General features: G+C 38.1%; 2 protein-coding genes across 4 annotated transcripts; both read left to right on the top strand.

Annotated features, from left to right (window-relative positions):
* The first annotated feature begins 404 nt into the window (after positions 1-404).
* Positions 405-11,113, top strand: tmed8 (transmembrane p24 trafficking protein 8). The gene is made up of 6 exons (XM_017476106.2): positions 405-547; positions 935-1,044; positions 5,507-5,606; positions 5,712-5,787; positions 6,764-7,054; positions 9,464-11,113. The coding sequence occupies exons 2-6, from the start codon at positions 935-937 to the stop codon at positions 9,682-9,684; spliced, it is 798 nt and encodes a 265-aa protein (XP_017331595.1). The 5' UTR covers positions 405-547; the 3' UTR covers positions 9,685-11,113.
* Positions 11,114-13,372: 2,259 nt separating this feature from the next.
* Positions 13,373-20,633, top strand: zgc:163014 (uncharacterized protein LOC100038766 homolog). 3 transcript variants are annotated; one of them, XM_017476102.3, is made up of 13 exons: positions 13,373-13,509; positions 13,589-13,765; positions 13,922-14,027; positions 14,924-15,055; positions 16,810-16,917; positions 17,469-17,646; positions 18,361-18,483; positions 18,781-18,968; positions 19,094-19,284; positions 19,415-19,506; positions 19,592-19,646; positions 19,878-19,975; positions 20,081-20,633. In XM_017476102.3, the coding sequence occupies exons 1-13, from the start codon at positions 13,448-13,450 to the stop codon at positions 20,365-20,367; spliced, it is 1,797 nt and encodes a 598-aa protein (XP_017331591.1). In that variant the 5' UTR covers positions 13,373-13,447; the 3' UTR covers positions 20,368-20,633. The 3 variants fall into 3 exon arrangements, 2 of the variants coding, with proteins under 2 accessions (XP_017331591.1, XP_017331590.1); XM_017476101.3 differs by having other exon boundaries at positions 19,094-19,290; XR_001813590.3 differs by lacking the exon at positions 19,592-19,646 and having other exon boundaries at positions 19,094-19,290; positions 20,081-20,209.
* Positions 20,634-20,735: the final 102 nt, after the last annotated feature.

Below are 20,735 nucleotides of genomic sequence, written 5' to 3'. Positions count from 1 at the left end.
GGTACTGTGGAAGAACAAGTGAACATATTTATTTGTTTGTTTGTTTATTTGCTTAAAGCGCACCTATTATGGGTTTGAAATGTGCCTAATTTTGTTTTAAAGGTCTCATACAATAGATTTACATGCATCCAAGGTGAAAAAAAAAAGAAGCACCAATGTGCACATAATTTTTGTTACAAATTTATGTAGGTTAGTACAGGAAGTAAGTCTGGAATCACTCCTTTTATCTGTTCAGAATCGGTTCCTTCTTTTTTTGGCGTCAGTAACTCCGTTTGTCGGGCATTTTGCAGACTTCTTACATTCACAAACAGCTATATAACACACTCCATGAAAGGTAATATTTGAAAAAACATAATAGGTGCACTTTAAATATCTTTACGTCTTTGACAGCACTCTTATTATGTAAAACGTTTTGCGTCGCTGTTTTTTTAAACCGCCATCGTTTCCAGCTTCACACTTCTCCTCGCCTGCGTGTTAGTTTTATCGTCAGTTCTGATTTAGTTGCTGTCGTGCTCCTGACTTTCACTGAACATCGGAATCAATCGAGGTAAAGCTGCACTGATTAACGCCACAGTTACACGAACTGGAAGTAAATAGTGACTGGTGACCTACTGTTTTTGTGGATTTTACACCGAGGCTAAGAACTAGCTGCGTTTAGCTGGTGCAGTGTTGTGCGATGTGAAATGCTGTGAGAGAAGGATGTTTGTGTAAAATATGACGGTGGCGGTACACAGGTCTTACACACTCTGATCGTTTCCATGGGAACGCATCTGTTGAGTGTGTGAGAAAGCTGTGTGCTCGCTTTTCCCTGCAGATTGTGAGTGTCGGAGGAAATAAAGCATCACCTGATGTGTGGTGGGGTTTCTGAGTTCAGAGAGCCTGGTGTTTATGCGATCTGTGCGGCGCTGTGTGTTTTATTGTGACGTTTATACAGATGGAGAAACCAGAGACCACATCGGAGCTCCAGTCCAGACTGTCGTCCCTGTCAGTTTCCTCTTTCTCCGGCATCGAGTCCAAAAACTGTGACTCCAACCCGCTGGACAGGTAGCGACCACCTTTACTCTCTTTATGTACCCTGTTTACTCTCTATTTCTCTCCTGTACCCTCTTGATTTACATTGTTTCCTCTCTTTATTTGCCCTCTTTATTTACCCTGTTTACTCTATTTTTATTTACACTCTTTATTTACCCTGTTTACTCTCTTTATTTGCCCTCTTTATTTACCCTGTTTACTCTCTTTATTTACCCTGTTTACTCTGTTTATTTACCCTCTCTATTTACACGGTTTACTCTCTTTATTTACCCTATTTACTTTCTTTATTTACCCTATTTACTCTTTTTATTTACCCTCTTTACATATTTATTTACTTTCTTTACTCCCTCTTTATTTACCCTGTTTACCCTTATAATTTACCCTCTTTATTTACCATATTTACTCCTTTTTTATTTACTCTCTTTATTCTCTCGTTTACTGTTTACTCTCTCTACCCTGTTTATTTACAGCAGAAACGCAGTTACACTCATCTTTGGTTTTAACTATATTTTAGTGCGTCCTTAGGATTTAACAATTTAAAATGGTTGGATATTGTATACAGCACCGCTTTTAATGCACTTCATGCATGCATTTTTTTAGTTAAAGACTGAAATAACATTGCTTTGTACGTCTTGCTGAACATTACAATGCATCCATTCAAACTGTTCAAATAATGGAAAGTTTACAAAAAAAAGTTTTTTGTTCCACCGATGCATCACTAGTTTGACTGGGATGCTGGTTTGACTGGGATGATGCATCACTACACCCAAATACTGAGACACTTCACATATATATGTAATTAGAGCGAAGAGTTTGGCAGACGATTTGTATTATGAATGCTTTATTACAGTAAATATGTCATACATATGCAACAGTGACTTAAACCAATAGAAAAGGAATAATTTCTGTCCACATTTATACCATAGAATCTTGCTGTCAGATAAATAGCTTTAACTACTGCCTACATACGAAAACTCAGACTTGCCCGGGACTTCCCTGAACCAGATAGCTTTTCCATGGCAACAACCCCCGGCTCCTCCCTCCGTGACTCTGTTGAATGTTAGGGAGGAGCCGGGGGGTTGTTTGGTCCGGAAACATCATTGCTAGTGTAGAAATAGAGAGATGGGATTTGAGAGGAAGTTAACTATGTAGAAGATTGAGAGGATCAGGTGTGCTCTTTCTCCTGAACTTAGGTTCTTAGTCACTTTTGATTGTTTGCATGCACTTGTACAAAATATTGCCTCTCACTTTCTATGAGGAAATATGAGGTGTTTACTGATAGGTTAAACGTGTGAGAGGTTTGAATTCATTAGCATCATGGGGCTGTGGTAGCTCAGTGGTTAAGACAGTGGACGGTGGATCGGAAGGATCATGAGTTCAAATCCCAGCACCACTATGCTGCCAATGCTTGAGCAAGGCCCTTAACCCTCAAGTGCCCAGTTGTATAAAAAAAATTACATATTGGATAAGGGTGTCTGCCAAATGCCATACGAAAAATTTATTGATCACTGTTTCAATTATCACACCACCACTACAACGCAAATTTTTCTCAGACTGGTAAACAGCACTGACTCTCCACATGTAATGAAATAGAGTTCAAAGGGGTTTTTAAAAATCTGCTCATTTACATTTTTCACTTCAGAGAGTTGATAGCCAGTGCATTTAAGCTCCCTCGTAGAGGCCTCTCTGCATTTTGTAGCCTCTTCATGTCGGTGAGTTCCATCCAGTAGTGAAAGCAGCAGTGGAAACCAAGGCCTCTTGAGCCACTTCAGGGCCGCAAGCAGGACTCTCTGACCTGATCACTGAATTCTGTACAGTGTGGGCAGAAACAGCAGCAGATACAAACTTGGCGAAGTCGATGAGGCCCCAAGCCCCAAAAAGCTCAGGGACCGATGGTGAAAATGACATTTATACCCATGCAGCATTGTCATTAGGATCATTGGTCTGATGTAGTCACTGTTTAATAAGCAATGTAAAGCATCCTGTGGGCAGCCCTGTTCTTCATGTGTGGGCTCCATAGGATTTTTTAATGGTGGTGACAGGTGTATTCTACTAGTTTAACCAGTAAAAAGTTTAACTAGTTAAGCTGTTCGACTACATCTGTCTGAACGGCATGGTGCAGGATGGTAATAAAGGAGTAAAACTATTTTAGGGTGAACTCCTAATCAGTGTGGTCAACACCAGTGCAGTATTTATATCAGATACACTTTGTGTTCGTTTTCCTTCCTGAATGAAATAACACAACTTTAGCTTGCTAGCTATATTTAATACAAATATTCAACTGAATAATGAAAACGTAAGTTAATTTACATGGTGGGCTGGATCACTGGCATCTGTTTTTTTGGTGTGGTTTATCTAATCTGGAGCAATGCCATAGAAAGGACTAAATGATTATCAGTCAGTGCTTCACTGTAGATAATACCAATCCAGATTTTTGGTGGCTAGCTTACTTTTAAGACATTCATGGAACTCCACCTCGCCTGTTGCTTCTGACAATGTTCTTCTGGCTTGCGTTGTAGACTATACCCAATGACTCCATGGCATAGGCAATGCAGCCACTGAGTTCTTGTTGCTTATGTTAGTTTTTAAAAATATACAAATATTTGAATCACTTAAAAGACCTAAACATGAAGCTTCTAAAGAGAAACTCCAGAGTTTAATGAATTGCTGGTGTTTGGGCTCGTCTTGGTGTTAAAGCATCTTTCAAGAGCCTTGTTGATTCTGCTGAGAAGTTGAGGACTGCCTAACCCTGTCTTGCCTGATGTGGAAAATGCTTTTTGTTGTAGCAATTTAGTATGAGCTAACAGTGTTGTGGAGTAGAGAACGCTGAGTAAAATTTCTAATGGGTTGCGCTCCCTGGGTTGCTTGTATTTTGTAGCACAAATTGCCTGAACCACTCATTTGAAACTGGTCCATCCAGGTAATTAGTCCATCCAGGAAACTGGTCCATCCAGGTAATTAGTCTGTGCTGCAATTTTCTGTACTGATTTTTGAAGAGCTATGTCTGTGTATATTGCTTTATTGTGCTATACTGTCTATATGCTGAATCATCATTATCGTGCATATAGTTTACAGTTGCAATCAAAATTATTCATCCCGCATTGCAAATCTGGTTTATTTTCAAAATTTACAGACTTTCACTTGTTTGCAATGAACAAATCAAACAAAAGCCATTTAAATAGTACAACACAATGAATGCTTCAAGTGGTTTCCCCAAATTCAATTTCAAATGATTTCTCCAGTTTCAAAATTATTCAACCCCCTGAATCAAATCCCTCACAACAGCACAAATATGCGAAACAGGTGTTGTCTCAAGCACACCTGATGCAATTAATTCATTAGGTTTCATTAGTTGCACCCTGTGTGCTTTAGCTGGAACACATGAAATACCTGACCTGGCTAGGGACAGAATCTCGAGTGACTACAAAAGACCTGCAGCAAGCCTTTTTGGCAACAGGCACTGAGGTTTCAGTGAGCACAGTAAGACGTGTACTAAACGCAGAAGGTTTCCATGCCAGATATACAAGACGTACACCACTACTGACCCAAAAGCACAAGAAAAGTCAGCCCAAAATCATATAAATAAGCCACAGAAGATTTGGGATTCTGTTCTGTGGAGCGATGAAACAAAACTTTTCGGCACAATGGATCAGTGGTATGTCTGGAGGAAGAAGAATGAAGAAAGAACACTCTGTCCACAGTCCAGCATGGTGGTGATGCTCTGGGGCTGCTTTGCATCCTTTGGCACTGGAAACCTGCAGCGTGTGAAAGGCAAGATGGATTCATTGAAGTATCAGGAAATCCTAGGAGAAAATGTCATGCCATCTGTGAGGAAGCTGAAGCTTGGGCGTCATTGGACCTTCCAACAGGACAGTGATCCCAAGCATACCTCAAATTTCACCAAGGTTTGTTTGCAGAAGAAGTCCTGGAAGATTCTACAGGACCATCACAGTCACCTGACTTGAACCCCTTAGAAAGTCTCTGGTGAGATTTTAAGAAGGCAGTTACAGCACCAAACCCAAGAATATTACTGAACTGGAGCCATTGCTCATGAGGAATGGGCTAAGATCCCTCAGGAACGCTACCAGAAGCTGGTGTCTGTCTATGCATCTCGTTTGCAGCAAGTCATAACAGCAAAAGGGTGCTCTACTAAAGATGCGTACTAAAGATGCTTGCCATGAAGGGGTTGAATAATTTTCAAACTGGAGAAGTCATTATAAGATGCATTTTTCACTTGAATTTGGGGAAACCACTTGAAGCAGTCGTTGTGTTGAACTATTTCAATTGCTTTTGTTTGATTTGTTCATTGCAAACAGCTGACAGTCTGTAAATTTTGACAATAAACCTGATTTGCAATGGGGTTAAATAATTTTGGTTGTAATTGTATATAGGAACTAAACATCAACAACTAGTCAAATGTGTACAAGGAAATAAATGATAATTGAATTTAATTAAAACATTTTGCTTTCTCAAGACTTCAAAGCACAGATCTTTCTCAGCCCGTAATACACCCCGACAACCAGAGCCAAATGGATGACAACAGCAATACCAAAGGATTACAGCAACCCGTCAAGGTGTATTATCTCAGTCAAAGCACTTTGAATAAGCATTAATGCTCATTTGTAAGGATTTAATATGTATGGTCTTTGTATGATTTTTTTTTTTTTTTTTTTTTTTAGGATGAGCCAGCAGCAACAGGAGAATCTGTAGAAAGCAGCACAGCTGAAAAATCTTCTGACCCTAGAGAGATAAAAGGTTAGTGCACAGCCTCTTAAACAGCCTCAGCCAACTGCTAGAAACCTTTGCCATCATATTTCATCATGGCCTCCTGAGACCCGAACTCTAAAAGAAGTCTTAGGCATGTTCCCTCTCAGGAATTATAGCCACTGTAATAGGAGCATCTGTATACCTGTTCATCCATGCAATTATCCAATCAGTTAATCATGTGGCAGCAGTGCAATACTGGACTGCTGAACATTGGAATAAGACTGGTCAATGTTTTAGCTTGTGCTGTTCAGTTATGATTGAATGTTTAGTCTGTGCTGCTGCCACATGATTGGCTGATTGGATAACTGCGTAAATGAGTATCGATACAGGTGTTCCTATTAAAATGGCTGGTAAATGTATTTTCTTGTGTTGCCAGTATAGATATTTGTATTGTTATTACAAGATTTACACTGTTCGGATGAAAAATCTAACACCATAATGAATTATTGTAGATCTGAGAGTCTTCTGAATGATCTCAAAGGATACCAGATATATTTTCCATAAATGTACAATTTCATAAATTGGTCCGCTTAATGAAGGGTGACCTTTAACCATAAAGCATTAAAGCGGTTAGTTATATTGCAAGGCACATCACAACTATTATGTGTAGCAGCAATATAATATGCTGTTTTGTCCATATTGTCCAGCTGTGTTAGAATCTGATCAACAAAAGTTTAGCATTTCACTAGATGTACAATTCTCTGACACAGAAACAGAGACGAGAGTCACAGGGCTGTTGTATCTCTCTTAATGAAAGCACTCTACTTCAGGAATCCTGAACATATGGCACATGAAAATGCAGTCATAACCTTTGGAATCAAACACCACCCACATTGTAGACATTCAGTATATTAGGCAGTCATTACTTTACATTTGAGAATCTCCCTTTGTTCATGCCATTCCCAGGCCTTCCTTTCTGTCCGTACATGAAACTAATATTAAATGAAAAACAACTTTGTTGCAGCCTTACCACCTTTGCAGCCAGCCAATACATGGACCTCTGTGTCTCTGAAAGAGCTGAAGGATAAGCTGCGTCAAGAGAAGGACAGTGTGGTCACTATTTACCGTGGAGACATTATGACTGTCCATGTACCTACTATCCCTGAGGCCAAGCAGGTGTGCTGGGAGTTTGCTACAGATGGCTACGATATCGGGTTTGGGGTTTACTTTGACTGGTCACCTGTTACCACCCGAGCCATAACGGTGCACATCAGTGAATCCAGTGATGATGAGGATGAAGATGATGAGCTTGAAGGTCAGAAAGTATCTCCTGTCTTATTTCATGCCTTTGTTTAGATTTGCTGGTAGAGAATCCTAAAACTTTTAGATTTATCCAGTCCATTAAGCAACATGTATAGTGGTGCTTGAACATTTGTGAACCCTTTAGAATTTTCTGTATATCTGCATAAATATGACCTAAACATAAGATTTTCACAGAAGTCCTAAATGTAGATGAAGAGAACCCAATTAAACAAATGAGACAAAATATTATACTTGGTCATTTATTTATTCTGGAAAATGATCCAATATTACTTATCAGTGAGTAGCAAAAGTATGCGAACCTTTGCTTTCAGTATCTGGTGTGACCCCCTTGTGCAGCAATAACTGCAACTAAGCGTTTCCAGTAACTGTTGATCAGTCCTGCACATCTGCTTGGAGGAGTTTTATCCCGTTCCTCAGTACAGAACAACTTCAACTCTGGGATTTTGGTGGGTTTCCTCAATTAACTGATTGCTTCAGGTCCTTCCAGAAGATTTCTATTGAATTATGGTCAGTACATTGAATTGCCCATTCTAAAACATTTAATTTTATTCTTCTTTAACCAGTCAATTTACTAAAGAATTGTCTGCTTAGGGTCGTTGTCTTGCTGCATGACCCACTTTCTCTTAAGGTTCAGTTCATGGACAGATATCCTGACATTTTTCCTGTAGAATTCGCTGGATGATTCAGAATTCATTGTTCTGTCAATGGTGGCAAGCAGTCCTGGCCCAGATGCAGCAAAACAGGTCCAAACCATGAGACTACCATCACCACATTTCACAGATGGGTTAAGTTTCTTATGCAGGAATGCAGTGTTTTCTTTTCTCCAAACATAGCCCTTCTCATTGAAACCAAAAATTCTATTTTGGTCTCATCTATCCACGAAACATTTTCCCTATAGCCTTCTGGATTGTCCACGTCTTTAGCATACTTCAGACAGGAAGCAATGTTCTTTTTGGAGAGCAGTGGCTTTCTCCTTGCAACCCTGCCATGTACACCATTGTTGTTCAGTGTTCTCCTGATGGTGGACCCATGAACCTTAACATTAGCCAATGTAAGAGAGGCCTTTTTTTCTCTTTTGGCCAAAAAGATGATTTCTGAGGAATAATTGTTCATGCCATGATATACTTCCACAAGCATGTGTTGTGAAGATCAGACTTTGATAGATCACTGTTCTTTAAATAAAACAGGGTGCTCACTCATACCTGATTGTCATCTCATTGATTGAAATCACCTGACTCTAATTTCACCTTCAAATTAAACTGCTAACAGTAGAGGTTCACATACTTTCACAGCTCACAGATATGGAATATTGGATCCTTTTCCTCAGTAAATAAATGACCAAGTATAATATTTGTCTCATTTGTTTAATTGGATTCTCTATCATCTTTTAGGACTTGTGTGAAAATCGAATGATGTTTTAGGTTATATTTATGCAGATGTATAGAAAATTCTAAAGGGTTCACAAACTTTCAAGCACCACTGTAGCTGTAATAATCTTCAAACACTGCTAATTGACTAAACACTTTATTATGATTTACAGTACTATCGAGATATCATTTGGCAACACATGCAGTGCTCTCTTCAGCATCGTTATTTGTTAAGCACACGGCGAACGTAATTGTAATCTGTGCGCTGACTAATGTTGGTAATTAGATAATGAAAAGGATTATGGGACAGTGTTCACTGAGATGCATGTGTCTGATGCTGATTTAGAAACCCATTCATCTGTCCTTATACTGTCGGCCTGTTTAAAGGCCTGCACACCAAATGCAGTTTCTTAAGTTTAAAAAAAATTATACTGTATTTCCATGGACACTTTGGGTGCTTTAGTTGCAGTGAAAAGAAATCTTAATGCTACAGCATCCATAGACATTCTATATAATTGTGTGCTTACAATGTTGTGACAACAGTTTGGGGAAGACCCACACGTGTGTGTGTGTGTGTGTGGGGGGGGGGTGTTGGGTGTCGGGTGTCTACATACTTTTGGCCATATAATGTATATTGTATTTTTATTTTTTTTGTTAACAGGAGGGGTAGTCAGCTGGCCATGTTATTTTTGTGGTCTACCTGCTGCAAAAGCACTATCCTTTCTAATAGGAATGACTTTATGTAGTCTCCACTGTCTCTCTAGGCTTCCAGCTTCTGTATGAGATGTCTCTCCTAATATGGAGTGAATGTGAATATGGGTATATCTATAAACCATATTACTCATTACTGAAACATGCCTGCTTCATTAACAATAAGTGTAACAGTGTTATTGTCAGCTTATTGATTTGTAAGGTATCCATTTGTGATTTGTGCAATGCATTTAATATTAAATAAACAAGTTCTTTGGCCTGTAAGCTGTGAGTTATGTACTGTTGCTGAATTAGACCATAAGATTATGTTTGGTGTTTTCTAGCTGGACCTGTGGTTCCTGGAGACGTGGAGAAAGGGTCTAAAACGGCAGCCAACCCTAATTTGGGAGAGATCCTTCCTATGTACCGTCAGGACAGTCACCTGACTGTTCATGGGGGTAGTCACAGTTTCCCAGGAGAAGGCACATACCTCATAAAGTTCGACAACTCCTACTCCTTATGGCGGAATAAGACTCTATACTACAGAGTGTACTACAGTGCCTGAGGAACCAAGTGCATACCTGCAGATGAATGTTTTGATAATATATATTTTTGGTCAACATATATAAATATATGTATATATATTTACAACATTGAGATATATACATATACCATTCCCGCTATATTCATACACTGATTTTTATTTTGAGGCAAATTTTATTGTATAGATGCTAACCCAAACTCAGCTACTCAGATTTGTCCTTATCTATATGAAAGGTTTTTAAACTTGAGTAGAATCATATAGCTTCTATGTGCAGATGTGTTGTGTATTTTTCAAATGTGTGAAGAATTTGTGAAGTACCCATATACATGTTTTGTATTTATATTGTCTCGTCACACCACAACACTTAACTGTGGCCTCAGTAATCAGGTAATACAATGGTTCAGGGAAAGATGCTTAAGCAAATTAATGAATTGTTCAGTACTATATGGTGAATAAAGATGGAAATCATGAAAGCGTGGATGTGTGATGTGGCACTGGCCACTACTGACTCAGGTGATGATTACTAAAGGATATTTATGTTCTGATCACAGTCAAAACACAGCCAGTGCCGATCCTGCGTTGATTTATCTGAGATGTATTTACATGTTTTATTGTTGTAGCCTCCAAGTACATTTTCTGTACACTAAACTCCATCTCATTCAAATTTTAATCGGGTTGCTGTGATTCAAATGCAAACCCTCAGAGTTACACATTCAGACTTTCACTATTTTTTTTTTTTTTTTTTTTTTTTTTTTTTAAACTGCAGATGCAGCATCCATTAACTCAGTCACCAGGGGTACTGGCCACAGTTTGCCTTTTTATGACTTAAGTGCAAATGATTTCCTGTCACAAAAAGCCTAGATGCAATATAACTAATTCAATATTTACATGGCCCACCAGGTACCTTTTCAGTGGAGGGGGGTGTTGGGGTGGTTTGCCACCTGTTTGCTTTCTGAATTGGTAGGTGATAGTAAAGGTTGACATGCTATTAAACTAGTATAGAAACATTATATGTGCTGCTTTCTCTATGTCTGTTAAATGAACAATGAAAAGCTCTGTGTTGACAATCATAGTGTTGTATTTTTTCTGTTTATTTTTGAACTACTTGTCAATGAGTACCAAAACATATGTGTGGTCTTGGGAGATAATTGCTATAATGTGGGTAATTCAGCAGCTCAAGGGCGTGTTCTGTTCATACACCTGCACTCAGTGTATTCACATATGGTGTTTTTTTTTGTTTGTTTGTTTTTTACTTTTAACATTCTGTTTATTTGCATGTTTCCAAAGGGACCTTTCAATTGTGCTGCTCAAATACACAATACTGATGGCTGTTGTGCTTTTTTTGTCTACTATCTTATTGTTTGTGATGTATTAATATATTATTGGTCTTCTGCTTTTACTCTACTGCTTCTGCTTTTTATTCAATAAATATTTGTACGTGGTAGGCTCAGGAGTTGTTGATTTATGTTCCTTAACCCTTCAGCCTTTTTATTCTTCTGCAGTGGACATTGTGTTTCTTTTTTTCAACATATAAAACCATTTAAGATGTCCATCAGAATGAACATTTAATAGCCACCCACACAACTTCTTTTCAGCTCTAGTAGTATTTTTAAAAAAATGCTTCACTAAAATGAGGAATGACAGCTATTCAGCTGATGAGTAAAGGCTCTGTTGGTCAGGGTTGCAAGAATAGACCATGGGTGAGATGCCGGTCCATGGTGAGAACCATGCACGCCTGTTTTGGGGTGTTAAGAGGAAACCCAATAGTGTATTTTGTGCAACCGTATAACTAACTTTTTAATTATTCATTTATTTACTTTATTTTTACTTTATTTTAATTTTGTACTTCCAGATGGTGTTCGTTTGATTTTAACATCAAACATTTTTATCATTATCAATATTTTATCATTATTTTAAACATTTAAAATCATTACCATTATTTTATCTTAGCATGCAAGAAGACTGTATACACAGGTGCAGCTCAAAAAGTTAGAATATTGTGGAAAAGTTCATTTTTTTCCTGTAATTTAATTCAAAAAGTGGAACTTTCATATATTCTAGATTCATTACACATAAAGTGAAATATTTCAAGCCTTTTTTTAAATCTTAATGATTATGGTTTACAGCTCATGGAAATCAAAAATCCTGTATCTCAAAACATTAGAATAAAGAATTTGTAATACAGAAATATTGACTTTCTGAAAAGTATGTTAATTTATGTACTCAATACTTGATTGGGGCTCCTTTTGCACAAATTACTGCAATCAGCCTGTGGCACTGCTGAGGTGTTCTGGAAGCCCAGGTTGCTTTGATAGCAACCTTCAGCTCGTCTGTATTGTTGGGTCTGGTGTGTCTCAGAGATTCTCTATGGGGTTCAGATCAGGCGAGTTGTCTGGCCAATCAAGCACAGTAATACCATGGTCAGCAAACCAGTAACTAGTAGTTTTGGCACTGTGGGCAGGTACCAAGTCCTGCTGGAAAAGGAAATCAGTATCTCCATAAAGCTTGTCAGCAGATGGAAACACGAAGTGCTCTAAAATCTCCTGGTAGACGCTGCATTGACTCTCGGCTTGAGAAAACACAGTGGACCAACACCAGCAGATGACATGAAACCCCAAATCATCACTGACTGTGGAAAATTCACACTGGACTTCAAGCAACTTGGATTCTGTTCCTCTCCACTCTTCCCCCAGACTCTGGGACCTTGATTTCCAAATGAAATGCAACATTTATTATCATCTTCCCCATGATTGTGGTTGTGTACTAAACCAGAATGAGAGATTAAAGGCTCAGGAGTGAATTAGCTGATTAGAGCTCTTCTCAGGTCGACATTTCTGTATTATAAATTCTTTATTATAATATTTTGAGATACTAGATTTTTGATTTCCATGACCTGTAAACTGTAATCATCAAGATAAAAAAAAAGGCTTGAAATATTTCACTTCATGTGTAATGAATCTAGAATATATGAAAGTTCCACTTTTTGAATTAAATTACAGAACAAAATGAACTTTTCCACAATATTCAAATTGTTTGAGATGTGCCTGTAAATGAAATTCCTTATTTCTAGCTTTTCTCCAAACAGTTCACGGCAGTAAACGGGCAAATGGTGGCAGGAGTGAATTTATTTCATTCTTGCTAATTTTCTCAACAATGATTTGTTATTAAACCATTAAAAGCTTAATATTTAGCCATTCTGGGCTTTGGCCATTTTTTTTTTGCCCAGGAGTGTATGGTTCAGATTAGCACTTCAGTAGGCTATGAATTCCACAATTTACCACTGCAGACATTGTATCAGAACAAATATAAAATAATAATGAATAATACATAGCAGATACATGGTTTAACTAAAATATTAGTAATTATAAAAGCAGTCATATGTAATTCATATTAAATATATAAATACAAGGTAAAAGAAATACATTCTGTCTTTATTGCATTTCTTTAGAAGTGTATAGGCAGCATCAATTGAACGGATTGGGATTACAAATGCCCATTCCGGCTTTATTTTGGGGTGTTCCTCGGACAGGAAGAAATAAAATCGTTTTTTCTCAACACTGTAGCATTACACTCTGCAGCTGAGATCCAAAAACTATGGATTAGCAGCAATAGCATTTCCACTCAGAATAAAACACAATCTAATTAATACGTTAATCTATTGTCACGTGACGCGAAAGGGGCGGGGCCTCAACTGCTGCCTGTGGACTCAATTTAAGGATGGTAGCCATGAAGCCGAATTGGGCTCAGGTACTTCGCATTGGTGGCTCCTTTTTCCAGCAGAAGCATGGGGAAAACACACTTTTATGCATTGTGGTCTTTACAAGAAGCACCTCGTCAGTTTATTAGGTGGGAGTGTTTTCTCTTGAAGCTATAATAAGTAGTTTACACGCCATTATAAACTCTGTTCTTCTCGATGTTTCTTCAGTAAAATGAACCGCACCAGCTACCAGCTCCAAATCCCGCTGCCGTTACCCAAGCAGCTCGTCGTGTTCAGTCTGGGAGACTGGACCTCGTTTTCTTGCGAGACAACAGTATTAATTGAGGTGTTTGTTAGCCCGGATGTGAAACCGCAGGAAATTGGGATTCTTTCACGACATTCACGGTAGGAACATGGACCAACTGAAACAACTTGCAGATATCATCTAATACAGTTCTGTTGGAGCAAATAACGAATAACATACTCTTATGGTGGAGAAACTGAATATGTGCGCACACAAATGAATGTAATGCTCATTTCTTCCCCTGTTTACATTGGAAGTTGTTTGGTGTGGGAAGGAGACTGGACCGTGAGCCTTTTAAATGAATCCACATGGAAGAGCAGGAGAGGTGCATATGCCAAGGTGTTGCTCACTGTCTGTGGAAAGGTATTTTCAACTTTTTTTTTTCCTTTTTTTTTTCTTTGCTTAATGCAAGGTTGGTCTTCACATGGTTTCACTACATTGTGTGTATGTATGTTAAGTCTGTTTATTGGCCTGGGATATTCTTTTGATCTGTTGTAAATAATCTGGTTTTGTGCCACATGGTCATAGATAATGCACTTGGTTGCTAGTTTATGATTTTTTTTTTTTTTTTTTTTTTTTTTTTTTTGGCCTGGTACTTAACTATTTTATCAGGTACACCAACCATATAGGTGCAGCTTTGAGGCTTTTTAATGACTTCAGTGGTCTGCTGTTGTGGAGAATTCATCAACTCTCCTCCTATACAGTAGTTTTGGAACACTACTTACTGAGCAGATATTGTTTACATTGTGGGCTATTTTTACTTCGCGGTGACCACTGTTGTATTTCAGCTGGTTGGTGGGTTAAAAAAAACAAAAAACAAAAACTGCTCACTGAAAGATGAACTATAGTACACAAGCATTAACACAACCAACTCTACAGTGTCTGGTTAATTACCTGTTCCTGTTTATCAATGGGTTATGTCAACAGATGGGCTCCAGTCAGTAATGAACTTTGATAAAATGCCCAATGAATGTAGCTTCAAGGTAGGTGTGCCTGATAAAATGTGGGCAGAGTCTAGGTGAACAGTTCAAGCTGAAATGCATTTTAAGTGCCACATGTTCTGACAAAAACATTGTAATTTGTGAGCTCACTGATCTGAAATTTAGAACAGAATTTAAATCTAGTGGTATCCATAAAGAACATCTTATTATATGCTATTCATGGTACTGTGCCCCTAGCCTAGAACACACTTTTTGTTGTGCTTTTCAGTATTCATGGTGTGATCTAAGTAGTTTGCTAATCATCTGTTTATAATAAAGGTGAGAGCCAGCTTTGTTAGCAGCACACCTCTGGTGAAAAGGAGACGACCAGCCCCCAGTCAGTGTATGAGTTTCTCCCAGACCCTTCTGAGTAATGCTAGCAACAACAATGTGAGGAGCTCGGAGTTAAATGTAAGTCTAATTTACTGATCATTCACCTGATTTTAATTTACTGCATACATAAAAATTGTTGCTGCTAAAACAGCTTTATCATATGTACTTTTCTTTTGACTTGATTAGGCAAACTAATTACATTTAATAACACAGTATACAACAGAAGTGAATACACCACTGTGCAATATCACCTATCAATAATTGCATTATTTCTAAGTTGACACATGGAGTATTTCCTCTTACGAACAATCAAAAACAGGTAATTTTAGAAAGACTATATTGAAAATACAGGCCCCAAAGTAGAAACTCTGTGCAACAAAGTTGAACACACCTGTGATCACAGGTTTTCTAACTTCTGTATCAGTGATCATTGAAACAAAATTGAATACACCTGTTGTTTCCAATTAGCCTAACTGCTATAACATGGTTATAAAATTACCTGTAAACACCAGAACCTTCTCAATTTTGGACCTATGGTCTGTTTGTCTGCCTCATGGATCCACATGGAAAAGAATTGCCAGAGAAATTGAAAAATCTGATTGTGAGACTTCACAAATATGGAAAAGGATACAGGAAGTTTGGTGACCAACTCGAAATCAGTTGAAACACAGTTGCAGCAGTAATCATTAGGTATTGAATTAGCGTTAGGACCACTAGTCAAAGCTGCAGTGGCTGTCCTCTTAAAATGATGCCATGGACAGCTCATTACTTGCACACTTCTAGCGCTGAAAAACAGATGGGCAATTGGCACAGGTGTTATCAGTGGAAATCTGAGTTTCTGTGGCCGCTCAGACAATGTTAAGGACATTGGATAACGTCAACCTCTATGGACTGCGTCCAAGAAAAAAAAAAACCTTGTTTGCGCTTCGGCACAAAACTGCAAGGTTAAACTTTGCTAAAGAACGTGAAAAGAAGCCTAAGGAATATCGGGAGAACATTCTTTGGTCAGATGAGACCAAGATAAACTTGTTTGGCTCAGATGGGGTCCAGCATGTTTGATGTGAATCTGGCCAGGATTACCACAGTGAATGCATGGTCCTGATGGTGAAGCATGGAATTGGGAGTGTGGTGATCTGGGGCTGCATGAGTGTAAAACATGTTGGATATGACATTTATAGATGGCACTATGAATGCCTGTGGATATACCAAAATACTAGCTGACAAGATGATTCTGTCAATAAGCTTGGCAGAAGAGGAATATGCCAGCATGATAATGATCCAAAGCCAAACACTGCCAAAACCATGCAAGTGTTTCTAAATAAGGAAAAAAGTGAGAACTATGCCAAGTATGTTGCCTGACTTGCATCCAGTAGAACAAATTTGGGTCTTTTAAAGAGAGAGGTAGAGCCACACAACCCCTCCAGCAAAGAGCAGCTGGAAAAAGTTATCTCTGAAGAATGGCTGAACATCTCTCCAGAAATTTGTATAGTACTGGTCTCCTCCATGAAGAGGAGGATTGAGTCTGTGATCAAAAACAAAGGTAGTTTTGAAAAAATAAAAGATTTGAATTTCAGTAATCAAAGGTGTACTGACTTTTGTTGCATTGAGTTCCTATTTAATATTAATAATGGCATATTTAATCTACTAAATCTAAACTGTTAGGTTTTTAATTTTAATCATAAGAATAAAAACCCTACTATTCAACTTAAAAGTAATTCAATTACTGTAAGGTGATGCAATTTAGAATTTTGACATTTAAATAATATTAAATGATAATCACTTCTGTTATATGCTGCATTAAGCTGTTTAATGGTTGTCATGTCCTTCTCAAGATCACATCTCAGAGATTAGCTGAGGACACGGTCAGTTATACAGATCTCAAAACAAGCAAAGAAGAGCTTCAGAGTATCAGCCTCAGAACATCAGGAGTTTGGGCTTTGGTGAGGAATACTCAATGGCATGATCGTTTACTAACAAAAAAGCAAGCATTTGGTAACTCTAATTGTAAAGATTGAAGAATTAAGCCAAAAAAGTGCAACACTTCATTAGGTGGAGTTCAACAAGCATATATAGATTAGTTAAGAATAGGATGCTAGTATATGAAATTTTCATTAAATTATGTATAAAAATTAACCAAAACATTTTGTATCACACTAACAGCCTTGCTTTTTTAATTAAAGGTTTTTTTTTGTTTGTTTTTGTTTTTTTTTGTAAAGTTAGGTTTACATTTATTCATTTAGCAGATGCTTTTAACCAAAGTGACTTACAAATGAGAAAATACAAGCAAAAAGGTTTAAGTTGACATTTATGCTTCAGTTGACCAGTCAATTAGGCTTATTACTATAATAACTTGGTCTTAACTGTAGCACCTTCATAATGGTTCATAGTGATCTTCACCATTGTAACATCATTTAAAAATAAACTTGTGGATCCTCTAGCTATGCTTTTATGAACTAATGTCTACTTTCAAGTTTCTGTGTACTGTCTGAAGGACAAAACTCCAAGGAAGTCTGTGGTAGGAAAGAGAAGATATAGTTTGAGTTCTGAGAGATCTGAAACACAGCAGCGGTCAAGCCAAGGTTCAAGCCCCAAGAAGCGCAAACTGAGCGTATGTACATCGCAAAATGAGAAGAGGGAAGTGGTTAAAAGGACGAGGGATTGCCGGGCAGGTGACCACATTTCTACCACACTTGTGAAAATTCTTCTTTGTATTTTGTACCTTGTCTAAGAACCCCCCCCCCCCCTTCCTCCTTCTTCATTAACCTTGTATGATTCATCCATTTTGTAATTATCTGTAAATCTCTGTGATGAATACTAAAAATGGTTTAAATAGCTTTTAAATAAAGTTTTGCAAATGTTACTGACAATGCTCAGTGTACACTCACTGGCTAGGAGCACCATATTAATACTGGCAAGTATAAGTACAGCTTAAATTCTTCCTGGCATGGAATCCACAAGGTGGAAAAACTCCTTTTGAAGTTCTGGTTCATGTTGACATAATTGTATTAGCTAATTGCTGCAGATTTGTCAGCTGCACATTCATGCTCTCAATCTCCCATTCTACAACATCCCAAGGGTGCTTTACGGGTGCTTCCACTGAAGTACCCTCATTTTCACTCATTAGTTTTAAGATGATGTGTTTTATGACATGTGGTGGCAGAAAAATTCACCAGATGAGGTTTCTATCTATCATCTCCACTCTAGCCTCAGATTCCTGTTCTTGGCTGATTGAGAGGAAAGGAAATGACTGCAGCTGCTGTTGTAGCCTGTGATCACATTTTGACGTGAACATAATTGCATGAATGTGCATGTGTTCCTAATAAACTGGATGGTGAGTGCATAATGAAATAATAATAATAATGCTCTTATTTATATATTTTTAGAGCATCCATCAAAGCGCTGGAACCATACCATGTGTTTATGTGATCCTGACACAGCTGTCCTGATTGGTGGGGAGGCTGCAGACCAAAACAACTGTACAGACACCATATGGAAGCTGGAGATTGGTGCGTTATTTTCTCACAGGCCTCTGGTTCACTATAGTGACCTTTTGGGCAGTGATAGTGACTGAATAAGCTACCAATTCCAGCAAGTAATTTGCATGTGGAATAGCAGTGGCTATTATTCCATTACTGAGCAATTTACTCTCTGCTTTTCAGTCATGACTGCTAAATGTCTCTTAAACTAACTAAATGTTGCAAGAGCTTCTTTGGTGTTTAGGTACAGACCAATGCAATGTCAGTACACTGATTTAAAAATGCATAGGACAAAATTTGAGGCTAACCTGCTACCTACCTATACAGATGGTGATTTTTGGTTCCCCATGACGACTTCTACAGTCGGGCCACTCCCTCCCAGCTCTCGAGGTCACTCGGCGGCCTTTGACCCTGAGAATAAGGTCGTCTATGTTTATGGTGGCCTTAGAGAAGGTCAACGCTATAGTGATATTTATATGCTGGATACACTGACCTGGAAGTGGAAACTTATTAAAGTGCGTTTGAGTTAACATATTCAACTAAATGCAGTTTTCAATAGATCAACCTGAGCAATGATTTAGAAGTGTGCATGTGTGTAGTTTTTCAACATTAATTTACTCTAACTATTTATTTCTACCAGGCCAAAGGAAATGTCCCATCGTTGGCATACCACAGCTGCAGTATTTATAAGAGTGAGCTGTATGTATTTGGAGGGTTGCAGCCTAGTCGAGGTCCTGGAGGCAAAGCTTGCAGTAATGCTCTTTACATCTTCAACCCTGAACATGAGCTGTGGTACCAACCAATTGTGGAAGGGGACCGTCCTCTTCCCAGGTTTGGGTCAGTGTGCGATTTCAGATCATAGTTTATTACAAGCTTTCCTGGCTTTTGGGCAGAAATGAATGGTTAGTATGTATAATTGTGTATTTCATGCCTCTTGGTACTTGCTGATCTTTATGTACAGGCACTCCAGCACCCTACTGCCTGACAAATTGGTGATCTTCGGAGGCAGAAAAACCGCTGCCTACCTCAATGACCTCTACATTTTAGATCTTGGTAATGTAAATATCACTATTTAAAGGCACACATGAAATGTGATTTATTGAAAAGATATCACTAACTGATCAAGTTATCACTAAAGGTTTTATGGAGTACATTGCAGTGAAATATGAAAACATGCCACCCCTTGCCCGTGGGTAAGTGTGTTCACTGATTTCAAATCACTTGAACGGTATATTTCCTTTAATTACATTCTTAAACCCACTAAAAATGTTTTCATCAGCTGAATGGGAAACTTATAACTTCATTTATGGTTTGCAGTAGCACACTTAGCCAGATGTAATGCTCTTCTCCGAATGTCTATATCTGTAGCAGTATATTTATGTAACTCTGATCATTAATTCTCTATCCTCTCTTCACATGGACAGGTTTCATGCTGCTCTGCCCATGTCTGACAACAGGGTGCTGATCAGCGGAGGCTGCAGTGCTTTAGGAGCACTACAAGATCTCCATCTCTTCAATATAGGTTACTGCTTTTTCTTTACAAAATAAAAATTTGGTCTGCTAAAATGTGTTGTTGCTAAATAAAGTGAGGTCGGTATTAATTACTGTTGCTTGCTTTTTGTTATAGAGACCAACTGCTGGACATCAGTGGTGTGTCCATTGCTTTCCTCAAAGCCTCGTGCTGGACACAGTCTAATCAGTCTGACCGGCACTGCGCCTTTACACACTGATAAAAGGGACCCAGGAGATGGCCATCACACCTGCCCCTCCACCCAGCACACCATCTTAGTCTTTGGGGGTTCAGATTGCACTGGCACATTTTATGATGATGCAGTCAAATGCATCATGCAAATCCCTGCTGCAGGACAGGGACTAGATATAAAACCATCTCACAAGATCGTAGTGCATGGCTGAGGAACTTAACTGTTAAGTGGTGCAGACTTTTTATTTGAAAATTATAAGAGAAAATGGAACTTCTTGTCATGAAGGCACTTTTCTTTTTTTTTTTTTTTAAAGTTATTTATATATTTATTTTTTACATTTTATTTTAAAGCCAATCTTACAGATTTAAACAGCTGCTTGGCAGCTACTGTTTATCTAATACAAATTTCAGTTTCAGTAGTAATGTCAGAGATTAGCACAACAATTGTCATTTTTGTCCAATAAATATTTTTCCCCTATTTAAAGGTACATTAACTTTTTTTTTTTTTTTTTTTTTTTTTTTTTTAAGTTTGAAACCTTGTCATATTCACAGGTTTTGGTGTAACTTGTCTTTTTTGGTA

This window comes from Ictalurus punctatus, chromosome 9, assembly GCF_001660625.3.
Source record: "Ictalurus punctatus breed USDA103 chromosome 9, Coco_2.0, whole genome shotgun sequence".
NCBI lineage: Eukaryota > Metazoa > Chordata > Actinopteri > Siluriformes > Ictaluridae > Ictalurus > Ictalurus punctatus.
The sequence above is the reverse complement of the archived record's forward strand: the minus strand, read 5'-3'. Positions and strand labels throughout refer to the sequence as shown.